Source organism: Carcharhinus amblyrhynchos, chromosome 28 (assembly GCF_965287045.1).
Source record: "Carcharhinus amblyrhynchos chromosome 28, sCarAmb.v2.hapA, whole genome shotgun sequence".
In the NCBI taxonomy this organism is placed as follows: domain Eukaryota; kingdom Metazoa; phylum Chordata; class Chondrichthyes; order Carcharhiniformes; family Carcharhinidae; genus Carcharhinus; species Carcharhinus amblyrhynchos.
Window position 1 is genome coordinate 13,611,147 of NC_137351.1, and position 23,413 is coordinate 13,634,559.

The 23,413-nt window shown below is 40.7% G+C and overlaps 1 protein-coding gene across 2 annotated transcripts in view; it reads right to left on the bottom strand.

Annotated features, from left to right (window-relative positions):
• Positions 1-23,413, bottom strand: part of morf4l1 (mortality factor 4 like 1) — a 59,137-nt gene that overhangs the window by 24,559 nt on the left and 11,165 nt on the right. The window contains exons 3-7 of one of the 2 annotated variants that reach the window (XM_080213969.1): positions 22,333-22,400; positions 11,575-11,661; positions 7,984-8,064; positions 7,360-7,385; positions 1,591-1,675 (exon numbers count right to left, since the gene is read on the bottom strand). In XM_080213969.1, coding sequence (XP_080070095.1) covers positions 1,591-1,675; positions 7,360-7,385; positions 7,984-8,064; positions 11,575-11,661; positions 22,333-22,400 — 347 coding nt within the window. Of the gene's footprint in view, positions 1-1,586; positions 1,676-7,359; positions 7,386-7,983; positions 8,065-11,574; positions 11,662-22,332; positions 22,401-23,413 lie in introns of both variants that reach the window. The other variant, XM_080213968.1, reaches the window with a different exon arrangement.

Genomic DNA, 23,413 nt, shown 5'->3' on the forward strand with positions numbered 1-23,413 from the left:
CTCTCCAAAAGCTGAAGCAGCTGAGGGTTAACCTCAGATTGAAACTGGGAAATGTCCAGCTAATCCAATTGGATTTCAACATTTTGTTAAAAAGATCCCTGCTACTTGGAGAGAAACTGGAGTTATTTTAACATTTGCTATTTAATATTTAAGATGAAGCAGTGAGAACAAATGGCAGTTACCACACATCCACTCTACAAGTTACTTACCTATAACACAGCTTTACGTCAAATTACACATTAAAACTCCTTTTTAAACTTCACTCAGGACCATTAGGAGCTGCAGAACAATGTGGATCTAGCTACACTACAGATCTTTGGTAAACTGAAGTAGAGCTGTAGTAGCAGTTATATCATGATGAAGTAATGAAAAGTTACACCAGCAGGTAATCAAAAGCCAATAAGCAAGGAGCTATTGCCAGGAGCTGTAGCAAATTAGTCACAACTCAGTCAGTTGATGTTCCTTTTCCAAAGGGAAAATGCACTCCAGAATTATTCAGTATTATTTTTATTCCATCCATCAGGAAACGTCATTTTTGTCCCAATGTCCTTTCCCTCCACTCTTGAAAATAGTTTTTCCTGGGGTGCTGTGCCTTTAAAGTTAACAATTGAGGGGTAGTCAAGACCTGCCACTATCCGATGTCCAATCAAGTGTACTTGCTAGCAGGCTTTGCCAGACAGGGATCATGAGCAGAAATCCTGGCCAATTTTTTTTTTACATAAATCTCCCCAGGCAAGGGGCTCAGAGGCCCAATTATGGCATTGACCCTTTCCCCTCCAGTGCTCCAACTGTTGCTTTGGCTGAGATAAGTTAATTAACAAGAGGACTGGAACTGAATCCGAAAGCTTTTGCTCCTTATGTATGAATAGCTTGATTCAATAAGGAGCTAAATGTAGCAATATGAACTCAACTGAGGGAGGCAAATGGGACTGATTTCCTCATGGAGTACCCACCATTACAATGCAACACTGAAAGAACGTGTGTCAGTCTTCAGGCTTCAAATGCCTAGGCTCATGTAAATTACTGTATCCAAACAGAGCATAACACAAGCTATGCTTGCTGAAACACATTAATACATCTTCATAATTTTTAAAAATTCATTTGTGGGACATGGGCGTCGTCGGCTAGGCCAGCATTTGTTGCCCATCCTTAGTTGCCCTTGGAGAGCAGTTAAGAGTCAACCATATTGCTGTGGCTTGAGTCACATAGGCCAGACCAGGTAAGGATGGCAGATTTGCTTCCCTAAAGGACATCAATGAACCAGATGGGTTTTTTCCAACAATTGACAATGGCTTCATGGTCATCAGTAGATTTTTTAATTCCAAATATTTTTTGTTGAATTTAAAATCCACTATCTGTCACAGCGGAATTCGAACCTGGCTCCCCAGAACGTTAACTTGGTTTCTGGATTAATAGTCTAATGATAATGCCATTAGGCCATCGCCTCCTTGATATGCGATAGCAACAGCAAGAATCCGAGGCTAATTATCGCTTAGGATTTCAGTTTATGCCAGTTTAAATACTGGACCTCCCACCAGATTTTGAACACACGTTCAGTCACTGTTGCATTCTAGCAAACTACATACACTTTCCATTGTGGGGTCCACTCTTGCCCTTTTCTTCCTGGGTGGTTGCGGCGTTTCACTAGTGCTACTTCCATCACCAGCTGTGGGGGCTAATAAAAGGTCAAACAAGTTATTCACACAAAGATAATATTACAAATTAGCTGCAGCACTGGTTTGAAAAAGAAAATCATTGAATTACAAATGCTACTTTCAATTACTCTAGACTATTGGAGAGAATAGGAACTGGTGCGGCAACAATAATCTCTTCCTCAAATGTCAACAAAATGAAGGTGGTAATCATTGACTTCAGGAAGCGTAGTGGAGGACATGCCCCTATCTACATCAATGGGGATGAAGTAGAAATGGTCGAGTTTCTGAGTGTCCAGATCACCAACAACTTCTCCTGGTCCCTTCACAACAACACTATAGTTAAAAAAGCCCACCAACGCCTCTACATTCTCAGGAGGCTAAGGAAATTTGGCATGTCATTTATGACTCTCACCAACGTTTACAGATGCAGCACAGAAAGCATTCTTTCTAGCTCTATCACAGCTAGGTATGGCTCCTGCTCTGTCCAAGACCGCAAAAAACTACAAAAGGGTCATGAACAAAGCCCAATCTACTCAAACCAGCCTCCCATCCATTAACTGTCTACATTTCTCGCTGCCTCAGAAAAGCCACCAGCATAATCAAGGACTCCATGCACCCCGGATGTGCTCTCTTTTACCTTCTTCCATCGAGAAACGATACAAAAGTCTGAGGACGCGTACCACCCAACTCAAGGACAGCCTTTTCTCTGCTGCCATCAGACTTTTGAATGGACCTACTTTGCATTAAGTTGATCACTACAACTTAGTTATGACAGTTACACTACATTATGCACTCTCTCTCGTTTCCTTCTCAATGTAAGGTATTCTTCACATCTTTGAATATACTAATACCTGTGACAATAATAAATCAAAGAACTATGATTTTTCTTGCTTTGCTTAACAAGGTTGACATAATGCCACACTAACTCTGCTCAAGTGATATTCATCAACAGGATCATCGCTGTTTTTGCAGTCAGTCAGCCAAGATTGCCCCCAATTAATTGGAGCACGCATCATTTGGACAAGTCAGAAGACTATTTCAAACAGTGTGATCCAATATTTATCAGGTCACAGAAAATACTGGATAAATTCAGCAGGTCTGGCAGCATTTGTGGAGAGAAAGCCAGTTAACATCGAGTGTGTGTAATTCTCTTCAAAGCTGGACAGAGAGAAAAATGAGGGAAAGGCAAATTGTGCGGAGGGTGTGGAGAGTCTGCAGAAGGATCTAGATAGGCTGGGCGAATGGGCCAGGAAATGGCAAATGGAATTTAATGTTGGCAAGTGTGAGGTGGTCCACTTTGGTAGGAAGAATGGTAGGAAGGACTATTACTTACGTGGCGAAAAACTGCAGCAGGCGACGGTGCAGAGGGACCTCGGGGTCCTTGTGCATGAGTCGCAAAAACCCAGCTTGCAGGTGCAGCAGGTGGTCAGGAAGGCGAATGGGATGCTGGCCTTCATAGCGAGGGGGATTGAATATAAAAGTAGGGAGGTCTTGCTGCAGCTGTATAGGGCATTGGTGAGGCCGCAGCTGGAGTACTGTGTGCAGTTTTGGGCGCCACACCTGCGCAAGGATATTTTGGCCCTGGAGGGAGTGCAGAGGAGGTTTACTAGGCTGATGCCGGAGTTGAGGGGATTGAGCTATGAGGAGAGGCTGAATAAACTAGGCTTGTAGTCGTTAGAGTTTAGAAGAATGAGGGGAGATCTCATTGAGACGTATAAGATGATGAATGGGATGGATAGGATAGAGGTGGAGAGACTCTTCCCGCTCAAAAAAGACAGTAGGACTAGGGGGCACAGCCTCAAGATAAAGGGGAGGCGGTTTAGAACGGAGTTGAGGAGGAACTTCTTCACTCAAAGGGTGGTGAATCTCTGGAATTCTCTGCCCGTTGAAGTGGTGGAGGCTGCCTCGCTAAATATTTTTAAGAAGCGGGTTGATGGGTTCTTGATAAGAGAGGGGATTAAGGGTTATGGGGAGAGGGCGGGAAAGTGGAACTGAGCCACAACAGATCAGCCATGATCTTATTGAATGGCGGGGCAGGCTCGAAGGGCTGGATGGCCTACTCCTGCTCCTATTTCTTATGTTCTTATGTCAGAGATTGACCATGTGAAGCTGAGAGGGGGTGAAAGTTGGAGCTAAAAATCAAGATTTTTCCAGGTCCAGGCGACAGCACAAAGTAGCATCATAACCACCATCCATATGATGGAAAAAAGTTGTGTGAAGAGGGCCTGATTAGGACTGGAACAAAAATGATTGACAAAAGGGTCCAGAGGAGCAATTTCATACAGAGGGTGGTGAATGTCTGGAACAAGCTGCCAGAGGTAGTAGAAGCGGGTACAATTTTATCTTTTAAAAATTGTTTAGACAGTTACGTGGTTGAGACGAGTACAGAGGAATTTGGGCCAAATGCGGACAATTGGGGCTAGCTTAGGGGTTTTAAAAGAAGGGCAGCATGGACAGGTTGGGCCGAAAGGTCTGTTTCCATGCTGTAAACCTCTATGGCTATGACACAAGCCACATAAAAAAAACACAGGGATAACAGTTTCCATGCAGGTATTCATAGCCATACGTTTTATTTGCAGAACGAGACAAGTTGAAGGAGAAATCGTTGAGTGAGAAAATAGGTTCAAGGAGGCAGAGGAGCAGTGGTGGTGGATGAGGATTGCTGAGGCCTCAGCTCAAGTAAGTAACAGACAGCCCTCAAACCTTCCTGGAGGGGAGGTGGAAAAAGTTTGGACGTTCATTTTGAAGAAATGGTTCGGGCCAGAAAACTGGAAATTGTTGATACGGTGTAGGGCAAAGGAATCACGAACGTAAGTGGGAAGAGACTGGACGGGGAAGAAATCAGTAACAGTCCTGGAAACAATTACTTGATGTTGTGGTGGGATCATGACCCGGGGGAGGTAGAAAAACATGTCTGAGAGATGGCCCTCTTTCAACTCACCACCTTACTCTCATGCCCACATCTATCATTGGCCTGCTGCAATGTTCTAGTAACGGCTTACACAAAGTGGAGGAACGACACCTCATCTTCCAATTAGGCCCCTCACCCCGCCCACCTTCCTGGGCCTTCTGTTACTGGCTTGTTAGTTTTGCTTTCACTGAGCACGGTTCTCCTATTAAGACACTATCTTATCTTTATGCCATTAACAGCGCCTTCGTTAGTCTCTAATGCTACCATAACACTTCATTTGTCTTGCGTCCATGAAACACTGTCAATTTCTCCTTAGAACCCACCAATCCCTGACCTTCTATTCTGCGCCACCTCCTCAACTATAAACATTTCTATCCCCTCAGCTCTTAAGTCATAAGGACTTAAGCTAACCCTGTTCATCTATTCACCTCTCCACAGATGCTGCCAAACCCGTTGAGTTTATCCAGCATTTTTTGTTTTTATTTCAGATTCCCAACACCCGCTGTCTTTTGCTTTTACTTATTATATCACTGATTGCAACTACTGAAACCTTCTAAACACTTGGCAAAAATTAGCACAGAAAATTGAACTATGCCAGGTGGCAGAGTGGTTAGTATTACTGCCTCTCAGCTCCACGGACCTGGGGTTGATTCCTGGCTTGGATCACTGTCTTTCTGGAGTTTGCACATTCTTCTCATGTCTGCGTGGGTTTCCTCTGGATGCTCCGGTTTCCTCCCAGTGCAAAGATGTGCGGGTTAGGTGTATTGGCCATGCTAAATTGCCCCTTAGTGCCCCAAGGTGCGTAGGTAAGAGAGATTAGAGAGGTAAATGTATGGGATTATGGGGCTAGGGTCTAAGTGGGATTGTTGTCAGCACAATTGATGGGCCGAATAGCCTCCTTCTGCACTTTAGGCATGCTATGATTCTGAGAAGCCAATTGTGCTTGTGCTGACTGTTTGAATGAACAGTCATGCTTAGGCTCACATCTGTGCATTTTATCTGCACTTAGTCCTTTAAAAATTATATTCACTTTTGCAAGTACAGTGCTCCAGATTCTGGCAACCTAGGTGAAAAAATATTCTCATCTCTTTTTTTTAGATCTTTTACCAATGGTTTTAAATTTATAAAGCTAGGAATTTTTCTCCAACTCCTCCAAAGGCTGAAAGAACTGAAATCATTGACCTTCTGATAACGCTTAAGAAAAAGTTGACAGCTCACCAGTTTCTTTACTTGGGCTACAAACAAGATTTTTAAAAAAAAACTCACTCGTACCTCAAGGTGCCAACTGTGATAATCATATGATACTGTTCTTACTATTATCACTGAATGACAGGCCTGTATCCCACTGTATGCATCATACTATTACATAGTTCAAAGTGGATCAAGGAATATAAAACTTTAAGTAAAGGGTCTTTAATCACACAACAGGATATTATTCACACTGCTTATTATTTCAATAAACTCTAATCCATTCCTCCTGCCTTTCTATCTACCCCCAATGTCATTATGTCTCTCATCCATTGACTTTGTCTACACTTCCCGCTGCTTCCATAAAGCAGCCAGCATAATTAAAGACCCCACACATTCTCTCTTCCACCTTCTTCCCTCAGGAAAAAGATACAAAAGTTAATATTTATTTGTTAGTCACAAGGCTTACATTAACACTGCAGTAAAGTTACCGTGAAATTCCCCTATGGCCGCTCTCTGGCATCTGTTCGGGTCAATGCACCTAACCAGCACATCTTTCAGAATGTGGGAGGAAACCCACACAGACATGGGGAGAACATGCAAACTCCACGCAGACAGTGACCCAAGCCAGGAATCAAACCCAAGTCCTGGCACTGAGGCCACAGTGCTAACCACTGTGTTACCATGCCACCCCAAGGTCACATACTAACTGACTCAAGAACAGCTTCTTCTCTGCTGCTACCAGACTTTTGAATGGACCTACCTTGCATTAAGTTGATCTTGCTCTACTCTAGCTATGACTGTAACACTACATTGTGCACTCTCTCATTTCTATGAACGGTATGCTTTGTCTATATAGTGCGCAAGAAACAATACTTTACACTGTATGCTAATACATGTGATAAATCAAATCAAATGCCTAGCCCCAGCACCCACTCCCACAGGACTCCCCTCCTTCAGTGCCCATCCTCATTCCCCGCCACAAGCTCACCAATGTAGCCCCCACCACACTCCCTCCTCCAAGGCAGACAGAAGGTGGAGAGGGGAAAATGAACGGCGGAATTCTCTGTTCCAAATGTCAGAATTCCAAGCAGCACATTTCAAGGACGTGGGTATCATTGGCATAGACAATATTTATTGCCCATTGTCAAATGGCCCTCAACATTGTCCAAGTGAGCTGACCTAGGAACAGTATTAGGCCCCTCCTAGGGCCAAGCAAGGAACTGTGAAAACTAAGGGCTGCTAATGTCACTGGATGAGTAATCCAGAGGTGAATGCCCTGGGAATAAGGGCTGAAAAGCCCACCGTGGTAGCTAGTTTAAATTCAATTCCTAATCTGGAACCTAAAATTTGAGCTCTGTAATGGCGATCATTAAACCACTGTCGATTTTCCTTTAAAGAAGGAAATCTGAAAAACGTCTGGCCTACATGGACCCACAGCAATGCAGCTGACAGTGGCATGCCATTCAGTCGGAGGGTAGTGAGGGATGGGCAAATGATGGCTTGCCACTTCCCATGAAACAGTAAAACAAAATCAATGACCTTCAATTGTTAAAAGTTTTTATTCAACAATAAAAGTTCTGAATCAAAGCTAAGTAAACTCACCTTTCTGTTTATTCTTCTTTGTTTTTCTAGAAAAGAAACGACTTAGTAAATATACGTAATTTTTTAGTCTCAACAAGTTGAATCTTTTAATGGTAAAGCTTCAAATAGATTTTACTGCATCTACTTCAGAGCAGACGTGCTGCAATGGGTTATATGTACAAGATAGATCTATAATTTAAATTTCGACTGCAACAAGATACTTTTTCTTTAAATTATATCATCTTCCTGTAAAGATGGTTCACCCTCTGTTATCTCTATTTATGGGTGGATAAGGGATATGGAAGATTTATTCCATTGTTGCAAAAGAAATTCTCCTTCACCACTCAACCCCCACGTCACTTTCTTTATAGATTCACTCGTCACCAAGCCAAGGTTAATCCTCTGAGGTGAGGGATATGCTGAGTCATGAGATTACAGATTGCGATGGGATGTAATTCTGCTGCTGTTGATGTCCGCACTTTTGTGAATTAGACGTGTGACAAGGGCAAGAAATACAGCTTAATGGAAAAAGAATCCATCTGATCATGGTTTAGGGAACTGGAAATAACAGTGACAAAATTATTTTAAAAATAAGGAGCTCACATGGAAAGCTATTACAGGGACTAAACACCCCAAATTACTTACATTTCAACATTCTTCTGTTGCATGGTGGAAGCCTTCTTGGCTGGTGCAGCGCCCCTCATCTTGCCCTCTGCCCATTGCTCTCTAAGAATAAAACAAAAACACAATTGCTAATAGAATAAACCAAAGAACACTGTTGAATCAGCAGTATTATCATTTAAAGGATGGATTCATTTAGAGTGCATTAACAATCATTAATTCGCTCGCCGTTCCTGTTATAAAACTCTGTGCACATTTATAACAGAAATCAGCTGTGTAAACTTTTCATTGCAATTATATCCTCGCTCTGTCAGAGGTGAGTATCAGTGGGATGTAGAGATCACAGTGCTTTTTAAAGGACAGCGAATTTTCTCCAGTGCCCTGGCCAATATTTGCTCTCTATTCATCAAAATCTGGTCATAATCACATCTTCGTGTGCAGATTGGTGGCTGTGTTCCTACATTACAATAGTGATGACATTTTATAAAAATGTACAACTGGCTGTAAAACGCTGGGATGTTGAGAGGTTGTGGAAGGCGTTAACTGCAAGTCTCTCTCTCTCCCCACAGAGATGTATAATACATTTACAAAAATAAGGATGCATGACTTCAAAATGGGAACAGACTGATCTATGCATCTTGGTTCAATTAGCCTTGGTCATTAAACTCTACCTGAAGACATTACTTTTCCTTCACAAGCAGTGGCACACAATATTGACTAGGAATATATATTACATCTGTGTGTCACACTGAGCATCATGGAACAAGTCAAATCTGCAGCAAAAATTTCTTCCACTTCCTTAATCTTATACCTAGAGCAGCTCTGATGGACTTAAGAGGAAAATGCACCTTGACCGGTGTGGGAGTGTCACTTAGCAACTCCAGAACGCAGCAGGAATTTGTTCGCCTATTGAGTAAATACCTAAAGTTTTCCTTTTAAATTGGAAGAATGGCTTCCTTAATTACTAACTCAATAATGAATACACAGCTTTGCAACACACATTCCCAAGAATGTGCTTTTGTTAGCTTGTCAGCAATGACATAGAAAACCAGATATTATTTTTTGTTAGAAGAAAAACTTCACAGTGCAAATTTCAGGGTGTCAGGAGGACCAAAAAAAGCTCCATCTGATCAGGGTTTAGGAAACTGAAGCACTTGCTGGAGGCAGTGCAGTATGGAAGTTCATAATTGTTCATTTAGAATTCAGTCAGAATGTGAATGCCTAACTTGGCAAATTCAAAACAGATGCCAAATTCAAATGTTCTAGCATTTTTAAAGCTACTGTTGGGGAAACAGGAAGATCTTTGACTGTCTTGCAGAATAGAAAGTGCGCCAGAATTACTATAGCAGGTTACAGACACATCATGCACAACAGCAGAAAACTATACAAAAAGACAACACATCTTTATAGAACCAGTAATAATGTCTACTCAGAAAAATAATTCCGCGGCAAAAAAATACAGAGCCTTAATGCGTCTCAAGATGAAAACCAATAATTTAAAATAAGTAAGGAAAATAACTGGAATTTTCTGCTACAGTATTCTAGAGTCTTGGCTCAGTCACTCAATGTCAAGGCTATAGGTCAATCCTCCCAATGCAATATTGAGGAGGAACTGCAAATTCAAAGCTACTATCTTCCAGATGAGACATTAAATTGAGGGCTAGAGTGCCTGCTCAGGTGAATCCAAGAGATCCCAAGGTGCCAACATTGCTGAAACAGATTATCTAGTAATTCATCTCATTGTTATTTTTGGTTTCTTGCTGTGCCAACACTAGCTGCGACATTTCCAGAAAGCCACAGCAGCTGTTAATCAGGGCTGTAAAAGGCTTTAAATTTAAGAACTCACATTTGTACAGCAGCTTTCAATTTCAGGGCATTGCAAAGAGCTTCATATTCAACAAACTATTTTTGAGATGTGGTCGCTGTAATAATGTAGAATCCACGACATTCAATTTTGCATACAGCAAGCTCCCACAAACAACGCAATTATAAAATAATCTGTTTTTTCTTTTAAGATGTTGGCTCAGGAGTTAATAATGGATAAATCATGGGGCGGGGATCAAAGGGACAAACATATGAAATAACAGTGAGAGATCTTTTCCATTGACCTATGGGAGGCAGTCAGACATTTGTTTTATAGTTTCACCTTAACTCCTCCAGCGGACACAGAGGTTGTAAAAGATTATATGTAAATGTGCATTATTGATTTTATGCTCTCTTACAAAGTGCACAGTTTTTAAGTGAAGGAGGGAAAACAATCTCACTGTTCCTTTGTTTCAACCACGTCCAAGCTGCAAAATGTATAAAAACGGGACAAAGTTAAATGATCCTCTAATTGTTAAAGTTTATTTAGACGCAAACAGGTTTAAATTAATACTACAATAAAGTTAATATGAAAATCCCCTGGCCGCCCCACTCTGGCTCATGTTCGGGTACAGAGAGAGAATTCAGCATGGCCAATGTACCTAACCAGCACATCTTTCAGAACGTGGGGGGAAACCAGAGCACCCGGCAGAAACCCATGCAGACATGGGGAGAATGTGCAACTCCACACAGACAGCCATCCGGTTGGAAATCCAATCTGGGTCCCTGGCGCCAACAGACAGCAATGCTAACCACTGTGCAACAATCGCATCATTTACTCCTGCTACATTACCTGACACAGGTGGAAATTACATGTTACCCCTCTGCAAGGGGAAGCAGCCCATCTGAACAGAAATCCTATTGAAGATTTTTGTTGTAACATGAAGATAATAGTTTTGGAAATCAGGCTGAAGCAGCAGCAAGTTAAACTGCAATGAGTGCTCAGTACAGAAGTTGCCAAGTTGGACTTGCCATAATATATAATGCAACTTTTGAATAACCCTCATCAACAGTAAAAACAGATCGCAAGATCAAGATGAAATTCTAAAATAGCAGCAGTGGTGGATCAGAGTGCTGGAGTTTAGCCTGGAAGCCAGTGAGAATCAATCCCATGTAACACTGTAGCAATGCAGCATGGAAAAGCCTTGGACCATTTTTCAGACAATTTCATTTTCCAGTATTTATTTCTAATGCTCAGACACTTATTTTCAAGATGAAACCACAGGTTATCTTTACAAATAAAGCACTCAGAGCAGGTGCCAAATTCAAAAATTCTAGGCCTCCTAAAGCCACTGCAGTGAAACATTAAGATCTTTGATTGTATCACAAGATTAGAAAGCTAGCCAGAGTTACAATACACATTATGTTCAATAGCAGAAAACCATATAATACATCCTTAATAGGAACAGCAATGTCCACTTCCAATGGAAAAAATATTTGCTTTAACTGGCATGGGAAGGTTAATTTTACTGTAATGTGAAGTATCACAGCCTAAAGTACAAACTTTGCATGACTCAGACACAAACAGCAGTATAATTTTTTTTTAAAAAAAGCAGATATCTTAATGGAAACAAAGCCAATATTATTTTTGTCAGGATGACATAGGCTTGCACAAGCATTACGTAAGTTTCCTCTCCCACTGTTCTCTTTGGCCTTCCTGAAAGCACTGACTTGTATCCCAGAAGCCAGTCTCAAGACACATGACTAACAGTTCCAATTTGCCGCTCGCAGGGCCCACTCACTTATACTCACTGATTAGCCTTTTGTAGTTCCTTCTGCTTTTGCAGGTTTGTGTCCACATACTTCAGCACGCGGCTCTCCGGAACCCATTCATCCCAACTAAAAACGGAGAGAGAGAGTAATAAGACAAGACGGAATCACCAACCCATTAGAAAACATTCACAATTAAAACAGATATTAAAAGGTTACACATCCAAAAGTTCATTCTAGTCTTAACAATAAAAAAGGAACAGGAAGAAAAAGATACTAACAATAAAAAATTCAAGCAGTTGGGAGCTAGATAGGTAAAATATACTGTTAATTAATGGAAACAAAACAACTTAAAACCCACAAGAGAAGCAAAGCCAGTTCAGTTACTATATAGCAGAGCACTATGGAGCACACTTTATTAAATTAAGCTGGTCTGTTCCCTAATTGAGTTGAACAAATTATAACAATGCATATCTTGTGGCCTTAAAGGAATGCACAAGATTCTACACCGTCCTACTTCAGGTGAATACATGTGTATTCACTCTATATTCAGCTTGGCAGTCATAAAACAAGGGCATCTTGAGCCACTTTGAGCAGACACATGGCAGGCCTTTCCCAGTGTAAAAGAACACGATCAAGGCACTGTCATTTCTGACAATAGCTCTTTTCCACCCCCATAGTGAAGGCCAACCACCCAAAAAAAGGTTAAAGCATGCCTAAGCAGCTGGACATTTAAGAACATAAGAACATAAGAAATAGGAGCAGGAGTAGGCCATCTAGCCCTTCGAGCCTGCCCCGCCATTCAATAAGATCATGGCTGATCTGTTGTGGCTCAGTTCCACTTTCCCGCCCTCTCCCCATAACCCTTAATCCCCTCTCTTATCAAGAACCCATCAACCCGCTTCTTAAAAATATTTAGCGAGGCAGCCTCCACCACTTCAACGGGCAGAGAATTCCAGAGATTCATTTAGCACTGGCTATCATGGACGATCTCAACCAAGAATAGCATGACTAGGGCTTTCAGTACATATTCACATCCAAGATCATCCTTGAAGCTTCTTCAGTACTGTTACACCAACGGAAACAATTTTACAGACTTTGACAAACTCAAGATATCAAAGTAATGACTTATGCTTCATACTCAAAAGATCAGCAATTACTATTTTACACACTAACCCCACACACAGGTAGCCACTGAGAATATTCCAGTCTACACGCTGTTTATTCTGGCAGTTCTTGCTCCTCAATGCAGTCAACAGCATAGGTATTGCTCAAACACCGAGTCAGTGTAGCCCACAGCCACATACTTCCTAACTTTCCGAAGATGAAGAGGGCAAATTCCAAGCTCAGATCAGGAATATTCTAACTTTCCAAGGAGCATTCAGATGGAATCAAAGGACACTTATGCACGTATAATAATTTCTGCTACACACCAGAATTTCTCTAGCCCCTTCTCATTTTCTCCACTATGTCATTCTCCATCAAACTCCCAATCTCAACTTCCCAATCTCCTGGCACTATAATCAGTGAATCTTCCGTTCCATCAAATGCTGTTCGCCAGCTCTCACTACACATACCATTGGGTCAGGCACATGCCTAAGCACTATATTTGTCATCAAGCCTTCCACAACATATTAACACAAGCATCCATCAGAGCTACCCAATCCTCTCCAACCAATTTTCATCCTGAGTTCCACTCTTAATAAGAGATGAAATGAAGTCAGTGTGAAAGATGATTTACGCTTGGATGATGTAGAATCCATTTGAGTGCATAAAAAGCAGCAAGGGAAAGACAACATTGGTCATAGCACATAGACGCCTAAACAGTAGCCACACTGTAGGAAAAGGATATAAATCAGCAAATAATTGGAGCGTGTAAAAATAGAGCAATAATTATGGGTGATTGTAACCTTCATGTTGATTAGATTAATCAAGTTGGAAAAGGTAGCTATGACAATGAATTCATAAAGTGCATTAGGGATAATTTCCTAAAGCAAACATCTCAGACACAAGCAGAAAACAGGCTACCTCGGATCTAGTAATGGATAAGAAGGCAGGTTTAAAAAATTACCTCAGAGTAAAAGATCCCCAAGGAAGTAGTGACCATTACAGATTTGTTGAGTGAGAAACTTAAATCAGAAACATTTGGGCAGCACGATGGCACAGTGATTAGCACTGCTGCCTCATAATGCCAGGGACCTGGGTTCGATTCCCGGCTTGGGTCACTGGTGTGTAGAGTTTGCACATTCTCCCCACGTCTGCATGAGTTTCCTCCGGGTGTTCTGGTTTCCTCCTACAGTCCAAAGATGTGCAGGTTTGGCGGACTGACCATGCTAAAATTGCCCTTTAGTGTCAGTGGGACTAGCTAGGGTAATTGCATGGGGTTATAGTGATAGGGCCTGGGTGGGATTATGGTTTGTGCAGACTCGATGGGTCAAATGGCCTCCTCCAGCATTCTAGATTCTATGATTGTATGAACTGTGTTTAACTTAAATAAAGGGAATTACAATGAGGATAAAGTTATCTAACGTGGACTGGGCAGTTTAGTAAGAAAGACAGTAACCAAGAAGAAACAGGCATTTGAGTTAATTCATAACTCCCACCAAAAAAAAAAATCACAATAAGGAGGAAAGATTCTAAGAGAAGGATAAACCAACCATGGCTAATCAAGGAGGCTAAGGAAAGTATTAAATTGAAATAAAAAGCGTATAAAAAGTCAGTGAAAGCCCCAAAGACTGGGATAAATTCAGAATCCAGCAAAGGCAGACTTAAAAAGTAAGAGAAAATAAACCATTGAGGAAAACTAGTGAGGAATATAAAAACTGACAATAAGAGCTTCTTTAAATATATCAAAAGGATGAGAGAGGTCGAAGTGAACATAAGCCCATTAGAAAATTAATCTGGGGAAATAGTTATAGGGGACAAGAAAATGGCAGAGAAGTTAAACAGATATTTTTTACCAGGCTTTATGATGGAAGATACTTCGAACATCTCATTAACACTAAAGAATATGTGAGAGGAATTAAGTGCTATCACCATCACTAAAAAAGTATTCAACAAACTAATGGGCTGAAAGCAGATCAGTCTGAGCCTTATGGCTTGCATCCTGGGATCCTAAAAGTAGTAGCTGCAAAGATAGCAGTTGTAATTTTCCAAAAACACTCATATTCTGGAGTGGTAATGAAGGATTGGTAAGCTGCCAATGTTGACAGTTCTATTCAAAAGGGAATAGAGGCAAAATGCAGGTAACTATAGGCCAATTAGCCTAGCATCTATTGTTGGAAAATGTTGGAATCAATTATTAGCAAGTAATAGCAGCACATTTGGAAAATCATAATCTAATCAAGCAGAGTCAGCATGGCTGCATGAGGGGGAAAATCATGTCTGACCAATTTATTAAGAGATTTTTGAGAAAGCTTCAACCAGACTGGATAGAGGGGAACCAGTAGATCTGCTGTATATGGACTTCCAGAAGGCATTCGACAACATATCTCACAAAAGATTGAATCGTAAGAAACAGCAGATGGTCTTAAGGTGATCTTTTTACAGATTGGTGACCTGTACCTAGTAGGGTTCCACAGGGATCAGTGTTGGGACTGCACCTGTTTACAATATAAATAACTTGGAGGAAAGTAATAAATGTGCTGTAGCCAAAGTTTCAGATGACACAGGAAAAGGTGGAAAGACAAGTTGCAAGAGGGTTACAAACAGTTTACAATGAGATATTAATAGGATCGGTGAGCAAAAATTTTGCAAATGGAGTGGGAAAATACAAGGTTGTTCTTATCGGAAAGGAAAATAAAGTATTATTTAAATGGAGAAAACCTGCAACACAAAATGGACTTGGGATACTTGCGCACAAAATATAGAAAGTTGGTACACAAGTAAAGCAGGTAACCAGGAAGGGTTATGGAATGTTGGCCCGTAGCTGAAAGGAATTGGAGTATAATTGTAGGGAAGTCTTGCTGCAACTGTACAAGAGACCACATCCAGGGTTTTGGCCCCCTTGCTGAAGATTAAAGTTTATTTAAGAAATAAAGAAAAATTGCCACTGAATGGCTGGAGAGTCTGTGGCTACAGAGCATATATTTAAGATAATCTAAAGAACAAAAGGAAGAGGTTGGGAGGAGAATCGCCCTTGAGCAGCAAAAGTTAAGGATGGGTTGGTCAAGATCATGATAGATTTGCAAGAGTAAAAACAGAAACTACTTCCAGTAGCAAACAAGTCAGCAATCCAAGAAAATGAATTTAAGGTAACTGGCAAAGAAAAAAAACAATTGATGAGAAAAACTAAATATGCGCAGTGCATCATTGCACACTGTCTGATGAAGTGGGAGAAACAGAGAGATTCAACAATAACTTTCAAAATGGAAATTGGATAAACACTTGAAGGCACACAGTTTGCAAGGCTTTGGGGAAAGAGTATGACTAATTGGATAACTTTATCAAATAGCTGGCACAGACATGCTGGGCTAAACTGCTTCCTTCTGTACTTATTTTTATTACCAAAAATTAATAGGACGTGGATCATCAACCAGAAACACAGAAGCAAAATGTGGAACAGTTTTTGAAAGTATAAATACTTGAAAACGACAAAAAGAGTGCTCGAGGAGAATGGCAGGGAAATGGGGAATCAGTAGATAGTTTCAGAAAAGTCAGTTAATGCAGACAGAAGGCTTCTGCACTGTAAAAACGTTCTGCAAGACATTGTTTATCTGCATATGCAGCCATATACATACACAAATCCATTTAAACTTGAGCTGCTGAGCAGATTTTTGCCATTACTCTATCACACGAACTGTCAGTACAAGGCTAAAGCTGAACTGGGAGATTACACAAATGAAAGTTTTATAGGATCATCTATCACGAGTCACCTCTGTGCATTACAGACAAGCTTGGGCAAAATGGTTAACTCTTAGCACGGACATTACACATCATAAACTAGCTGAGTTATTGAGAGATAACTTCACATTCCCATCATTGCATATTGCTGAAATTGAAAATATATTGGAGTCATAAAAAAATGATGTTCTTGGATACAAGGACAGAGCTGTAGATTCCATCACATGAAGCAGACCAGATTTGTGCCGCTCTTGTAATTGCAAGTTAAAATCACAATCAATTAAATTAGTGCCTTTGTGTTTTTAGAATGCTCTTCCTAAAACCCCTCTGGGCCCCGTCAAGTGCCAGCTTAGATCAACGAGTAAAAATCCACCCAAATCTTAGGGTTCAAACCCCACCTCAGGACTTCAGTGCATAATCCAAGCCAACAGTGCAGTCCTGCTGCACTCAGGAAAACCCAGGTCCCATCTGCCTGCAGACACTAAAAATCCAATGACACCATTTAAGTTATTCAAGATATTGGCTAACATTCTCTCTTCAAACGTCATCAAAAAGGTTAATTGCTATGAGCATTGTAATGTGCAATGCATGCTAATAGACAGTACATCTTTCCAAATAATTGACTTGAAGCTCCTTTGGACATTCTGAAGTTGCAAAATGGGCTACATAAAAATATACTTTCTTACTCCATATCTCTCTCCAAGCTTAAAAAAACTTCCCATCTTATCTCTACAACCATGTAGTTGGTCATCATAGAATCCCTACAATGCAGAAGGCAACCATTCAACCCATCCACCTGTACTGACAATAACCTACATTTACCCCACTAAGCACCTTAACCTACACAGTTTTGGAGTGTAAGGAGCAATTTAGCATGGCCAATCCCCCTAACCCGCACATCTTTGGACTCTGGGGAGAAATCGGTGCACCCAGAGTAAACCCACGCAAACACAGGGAGAACATGCAAACACCACAGACAGTGACCCGAGGCCAGAAATGAACCTGGATCCCTGCCGTGTCATGCATGTATAACTTTTAAGGAAGAATCAGAAGTGACATTAGGCCCTTTAAGTCCTGTAAGTTAATACAAAAACAGATTTGCTTAACTTTCAAAAAATTAGATAAAATATTGGAAGTGGAATAACTAGCATGACTTATGGGGAAGAGAGCAGGGGCAGTGGGACCAGCAGGAGAGCTTTTTTTCAAAGAGCTGGCATAGACACCATGGACCGAATGGCCTCTTTCTATTCAGTATCATTTTCCATCTCCCCTTGTTCACTTTGTGAAATGGAGTAAGGTGTTTCACTGCACTTTAAAAGATGATAAAAATTTACAAGTTATTGCAACGGCAGCCTGGATTTTAGTGGATCATTAAAACCAGGTCACGCAAAGCAACCTTAAGCTTTCTGACTTGCAAATAATTTACAGTAGTGAATAAAAACATTTCAATTTGAAGGCAAGATCAGTTAAAGAACTCTGCAGTTATAAAAAGCAGTACAGGTTGAAACATTTATCAACAGTAGTGGTAATCTGGCACTGCATTAGACAGGGGTCAGTCTCACAAGGCCATCTTCCCTCAAACGTTCAAAAACCTTTAAAAATTCACATTAACTTAAGGCAGCGCATAGAAAATGGATGAAACAGTAAAAGATCTGTATTAATATCAGTAGATTGTCATTATTCCAAAGTTTTTCCACAAGCCCATTTCATGTTAATTTAGCTTCAACAAAGCAAATCTTGTTCCCTCCCTCCCAAAGACGCCAGAACTTTGCACTACAGAGCCAGCAACCTCCACATCCAAGTGGCCATTCTTCATGTTGGATATGGTGCATTGGCAGGCTAGTTGGCCATGAGACATATCATACTTAACCCAATTTTGATTTCAGCTCCTGGTTACACATGTACATTACACAGCTAAGAGTCGGAAATATCTGAATTGTTTCCCTTCTGAATTCCTAAGGAGAGTTAAATGTAGTGCCCCTACAGCTGAGACCATCTAACATAGGAGCAGAAAGGGGAACATTGTGCATTCTCTCCAGAGCAATATTTATATTTGGAAGCAATTCAATTGATATTCCCAATATTTGTATAAAGTACATAGATTTAGCATCAAGTTATTGCCTGTCTCTGATTCTATGTTAATTTCCTTGAAAACAATCTTTGCAGGCTTGTACAGTTCCAGAAACAAAGACAAAATAATTCTGCAAACCAGCATGAAAAACAATGACATTTTATTTTAGTCTTAAAGTAATTCTGACTAGTCTTTACAATACCTGCAATCTTGAAGATACCACACACCTAAGCTGTTTGAATAGGTGAAACAATAAAGAATTACATATTTAGCATTTGCTCTCATTAACCTAACCTATAGTTAGTTGTAAACAATGCATATCTTCAGGACCCCACTATATCGGATAATGGCATTCACATTTTGTTGAAGAAAGCGGTGATGTGGTACTGTGACAAGGCATCAATTTTGGGATAAGTGAGAGCAACATCTAATATTTGTTCAGGGTGAGGGTGTGTAAATTGAGAGAAATCTCTTTTGCAATGCTGCCTAATACAGTAAATGTAAACAGTCTTTTTTTTCAGATTGTTCATTGTTCTCTTTTAAATAGATATTTAAAAAAATCAGTGAAGCATCTTACTTGTAATATAAAACTCTCAAGAATGAAAAACAAAGTCATGAGTTTCGGTCATTATGATTTTTCTTTTTACAAATTTAAACGCTATAATCATTGCTGATTTAACTGTCAATCCACTTGAATGCTTTGAGCAAGCTGCAATTTTCCAACATGTACAAATCTTAAGCTGAAATACAAGCAATTTAATGTTTTAGTTTTCTTTCTGGCGGTCTCTTTCTATCCGCGCCAGCTCAACAAAAGTCTATTCACTCTTCTGGAGGTATTCTGCATGGGTGCAGTTCCAGTTGTCACACCCCTCAAATGCTTACACCACCCAAAGAACCTTTGCATGCAAGCTGAATGCGCACATTGCACCAATGCATCGGTGCAGAGATCAAACCTGTCCTCGGTCCAAGTCTAGTTGTGTACCTCAAAAGGGGTCCCTGGACAGTTATCAAGAATAAGAAACAACATGCCCTCCAAATATTTTATTTTTGATTTGGACCTATTCATTTTAGTATACAAGCTCTTTAGATCTTGCACATGGTAACCAAAATACGCTGATCTGTGTTCAGATTACATAGGAATCTCTGGGTTGCTACGTAGCCACACAGTTTAGAGGGAATGTTGATACAGAACACTGATCACTCCTATTTTTCCACACCCTCAACCCAATTTGAGAACTCTCCAAATGCTGCCATCACTCCCAATAGCTTCAAATCAGCAAAGACCTCCTTTAAGTCTCCTCATGCCATCCTTCCATCAAGATGACAAAAGTCAACAGAGCCGAAACCTGACCTAGTGCACAAACCAGCCACGCTAGCCACAGAAGAGTTGAGTCCACTCACCCTTCACTTTAATAGAGCAGTTAAGGCCAGTCCTATGACTTAACGAAGATCACAAACCACTAGAGGAGAAACAATTACTGTTTCCCACCGTTGACAGTTTGCAAATTCTAGAGTTCTGGTGGCAAAATCAGATCAACATACAGATACAGTAATGTTCTTGCTCGACACCTGGATCTTTAGTTACAGAAGATGCAAACCACGTTCATCTACTGTGCTGCCTGATGTGCTGGGAATACGTCCTCTAGAAATTCAGTAGCATAGGGACAAATGTTACAGTAACAGGACATGACAAGGATATTTACTGCTGGCTGATGACTGCCATTAAAGACCCATTCTCATTTTACCACTTAGTGGGTCTGTGGTTTGTACACAATTTGTGATAGCTGATATAACACAGCAACACCATAACTATTTTTAAAACCAGAATCTGATTTGCAGAGATGCCGATTAACAACCAGCAGCAGCTAAGACAAATCTTCTGAAGTCAGTTCAGTTTACCCAACTGTTCCATTTCTCTCCTGTTGAAGGACTTTTCAACCTTTGAATATTTGAGCTTTCTTCTGGTCTGTGTTAATGTTCTAATCTGTTCAGTATCAATGGCAAGGTAGAACTCAAATTCTCCAGTGAAATTTTCACCAACATTTATTAAATTATTGGTCACTGTAGAGGTCTATGAAGCCCAGAAATAGCTGCTAGCATAAATGTTTTGGTGCTGGCCACTTTATATTATTTGGGGAACAGCCTTTAAATTTGAAGACAGCTTGTCTTATTGAGCAAAGATCCTGATTTTTCTAATCACTGCACTTTTTAAACGAGGTGTGGACTAGTGAACAAACACTACTGTTTTTGCCTAAAAGAAACAGAGCCAATAAGATGCTATGACCTCCAACTTTAAAACGGACAATGCAATAGGTCGAATATTCTTTTTGAGTAAGTGTTGCCTGTCAAACACAGGCATTTCCATTGGTGGAGACTACATATAGAACTCAACAGGTTAAGCAACGAGAAACCCTATCGTAACTGAGACAAGATAATGAAATCATGCATGCCAATTTATTTTTCTTCATTCATTCGCAGGATGTGAGCTTTGCTGGCTAGGCCAACATTTACTGCCCATTCCTAATTGCCCTTGAAAAAGTGGTGGTGAGTTGCCTTTTGAACCGCTGCGGCCAGGGTGGTGTATGTACACTCACAGTGCTGTTAGGGTGGGAGTTCCAGGATCTTGATCCAGTGACAGTGAAGAAACGGCAATATATTTCCAGTCAGGATGGTATGTGACTCAGAGGGGAAGTTACAGGTGGGGGTGTTCCCATGTGTCTGCTACCTTTGATAGTGGCAGAGGGTTTGCAAGATGCTGTCTCAGGAACCTCGGTGAGAAGCTGTAATGCATCTTGTAGGTGGTATACACTGCTGCCTCTGTGTAGCGGTGCAGGGAGTGAATGTTTGAAGAAGGGATGACAATCTAGCGGCCTGCTTTGTCCTGGATGGTGTTGGGCTTCTTGTGTTGTTGAAGCTGCAGTCATCTAGTTAAGTGGAGAGCATTCTATCACATTTCTGACTTGTGGCTTGTACATGGTAGACAGGCTTTGGGCAGTCAGAATTCACCGCCAGTGCATCGATGTGGTGAATTCAAAGCATTCCTTCCCAGGTTACAAACTACTACAAAATAAGCGTGTCATCAGAGGATTTAAAGGCCAACATTCACAACGTGACCAGACACTTGTGAAAAGTCAGAGGAAAGTTTCACGTTTAATACTGTGGCCTTCTGGAAGGCAGGTTCACCACATTCAGGCAAATTCCTGCAAAATCAACTTTGATGGGCTTGCCTCAAGGTATGGATTATCTTTGCGAATCAAAGGGCCAATACTCCACAGAGAACAAAGAAAACACTTCAATGACACTCCGAAGCTTTCCTTGAAGCACAGTGACATTGACCTTATTGGCTGAGAGAAGTTTACTACCATTCATTCTGAATGGCACCTTGCCCATTAAGCTACATCACGCTTCTAGTCCTAACTTAACGATTGAAGCAGAATAGGAAAGAAGAGGAAGCAAATCCTGCACTCAGGCCCCCATATGGCCAAAGGTCTGCAGGTTGATAATTGGCCTACTCAGTCACAAAGACAGAAATCTACAAACCTAAGCAGATATCATCCTTAATTATGGGAACGTGATAATTGTGACTGCAGCTTTTATACTTCAAGGTTACAGAGAAGGTCAGTCCTTGCACAATGTAGTATTAACAAGATGAACAAAATTGAGTACCAATTTTTAGTTAAATTTGGATAACAAATGGCTATTCTTTCTTCTTGTAGCATCAAATTGCAATTAAACACTGTCATCAATGTTTTTCATTCCCTGGGGCACGTTTGGCAAGATTATTTTTTACTTTTTTTTGAAGGTGCTCTAATAATTCCACATTAGAAATATCTTTCCCATTCAAGCATATTCACAATCTTGGTGTTACCTCCATTTTTTATACTTACTTTTTATTCCAGCCACTATAATGTATGAAGTACTTCACTTGCTTGTCCTTTATAGCAACCTTTACACACTAGAACACAAAAGAAAAATAAACTAGATTAACTTCAGCACTAATTAAAACACAGGTAAGTTTGAGGGATCTTGAGGAAAAGCACACAAATAGCTCAAAGTTTTGATATAATATAAATGCTTTAGAAGCCAAAGATACGTTCATCCATTATTACATGGATTGTAATAATTCATATTACTACTAATATTGTGAGGCTATTTGCAAAACATAGTTTGCAAAGGAAAGAAAAAATGGCAACCATTCCAAGAAGCGGAACGGTGGCTACCATTGCTGCCTCACAGCATTAGGGACCCGGGTTCAATTCCCGGCTTGAATCACTGCCTGTGCGGAGCCTGTACATTCTCCCCGCGTCTGGATGGGTTTCCCCCAGTTTCCTCCCACTGTCCAAAGACATGCTGGTTAGGTGTACTGGCCATGCCAAATTCTCCCTGGGTACCAAACAGGTGCCACAGTGTGGCGACTAGGGGATTCTCACAGTAACTTCATTGCAGTGTTAATGTAAGCCTACTTGTGACACTAATAAACTTTGAACTTTAAGAGAAAGGGCTGAGTGAGGGGGAAGGGTCGCCAATGTACACTATCCCTGATCTCTGTTTCCACTGTTGCAAAAACAGAACAAGCATTCCCTCATCACCTCAGAACACATTGTGCTCTCCATCCATCTAGAAATAATCCCCAGTGAGATTTAACCTCAATACCTGCTGGAAAAAGGTTTTATACTCCACCATTAATTACCATTTCCAATGAAATGCCAATTCAGGTTAAATAAAATGGAATGAATTTCTGAGGGTGAGCAGTAAACTCCACTTACTGTGCTGTACCCCTAAACCTCAAGCCAATATTCGTACATTACATTAAAGAGAACATGTCAGCTCTGAAACAAATGAATCTCAGCTGAGGCCACTGTTTTAGGTTTCATAGAACAAACAGACTGAATCAAATAGAAGCATTGTTTAAACTGCTGGAGAAGATTCCAGAATGCCATTGCAATTGGCTAATCACACTAAAAACTG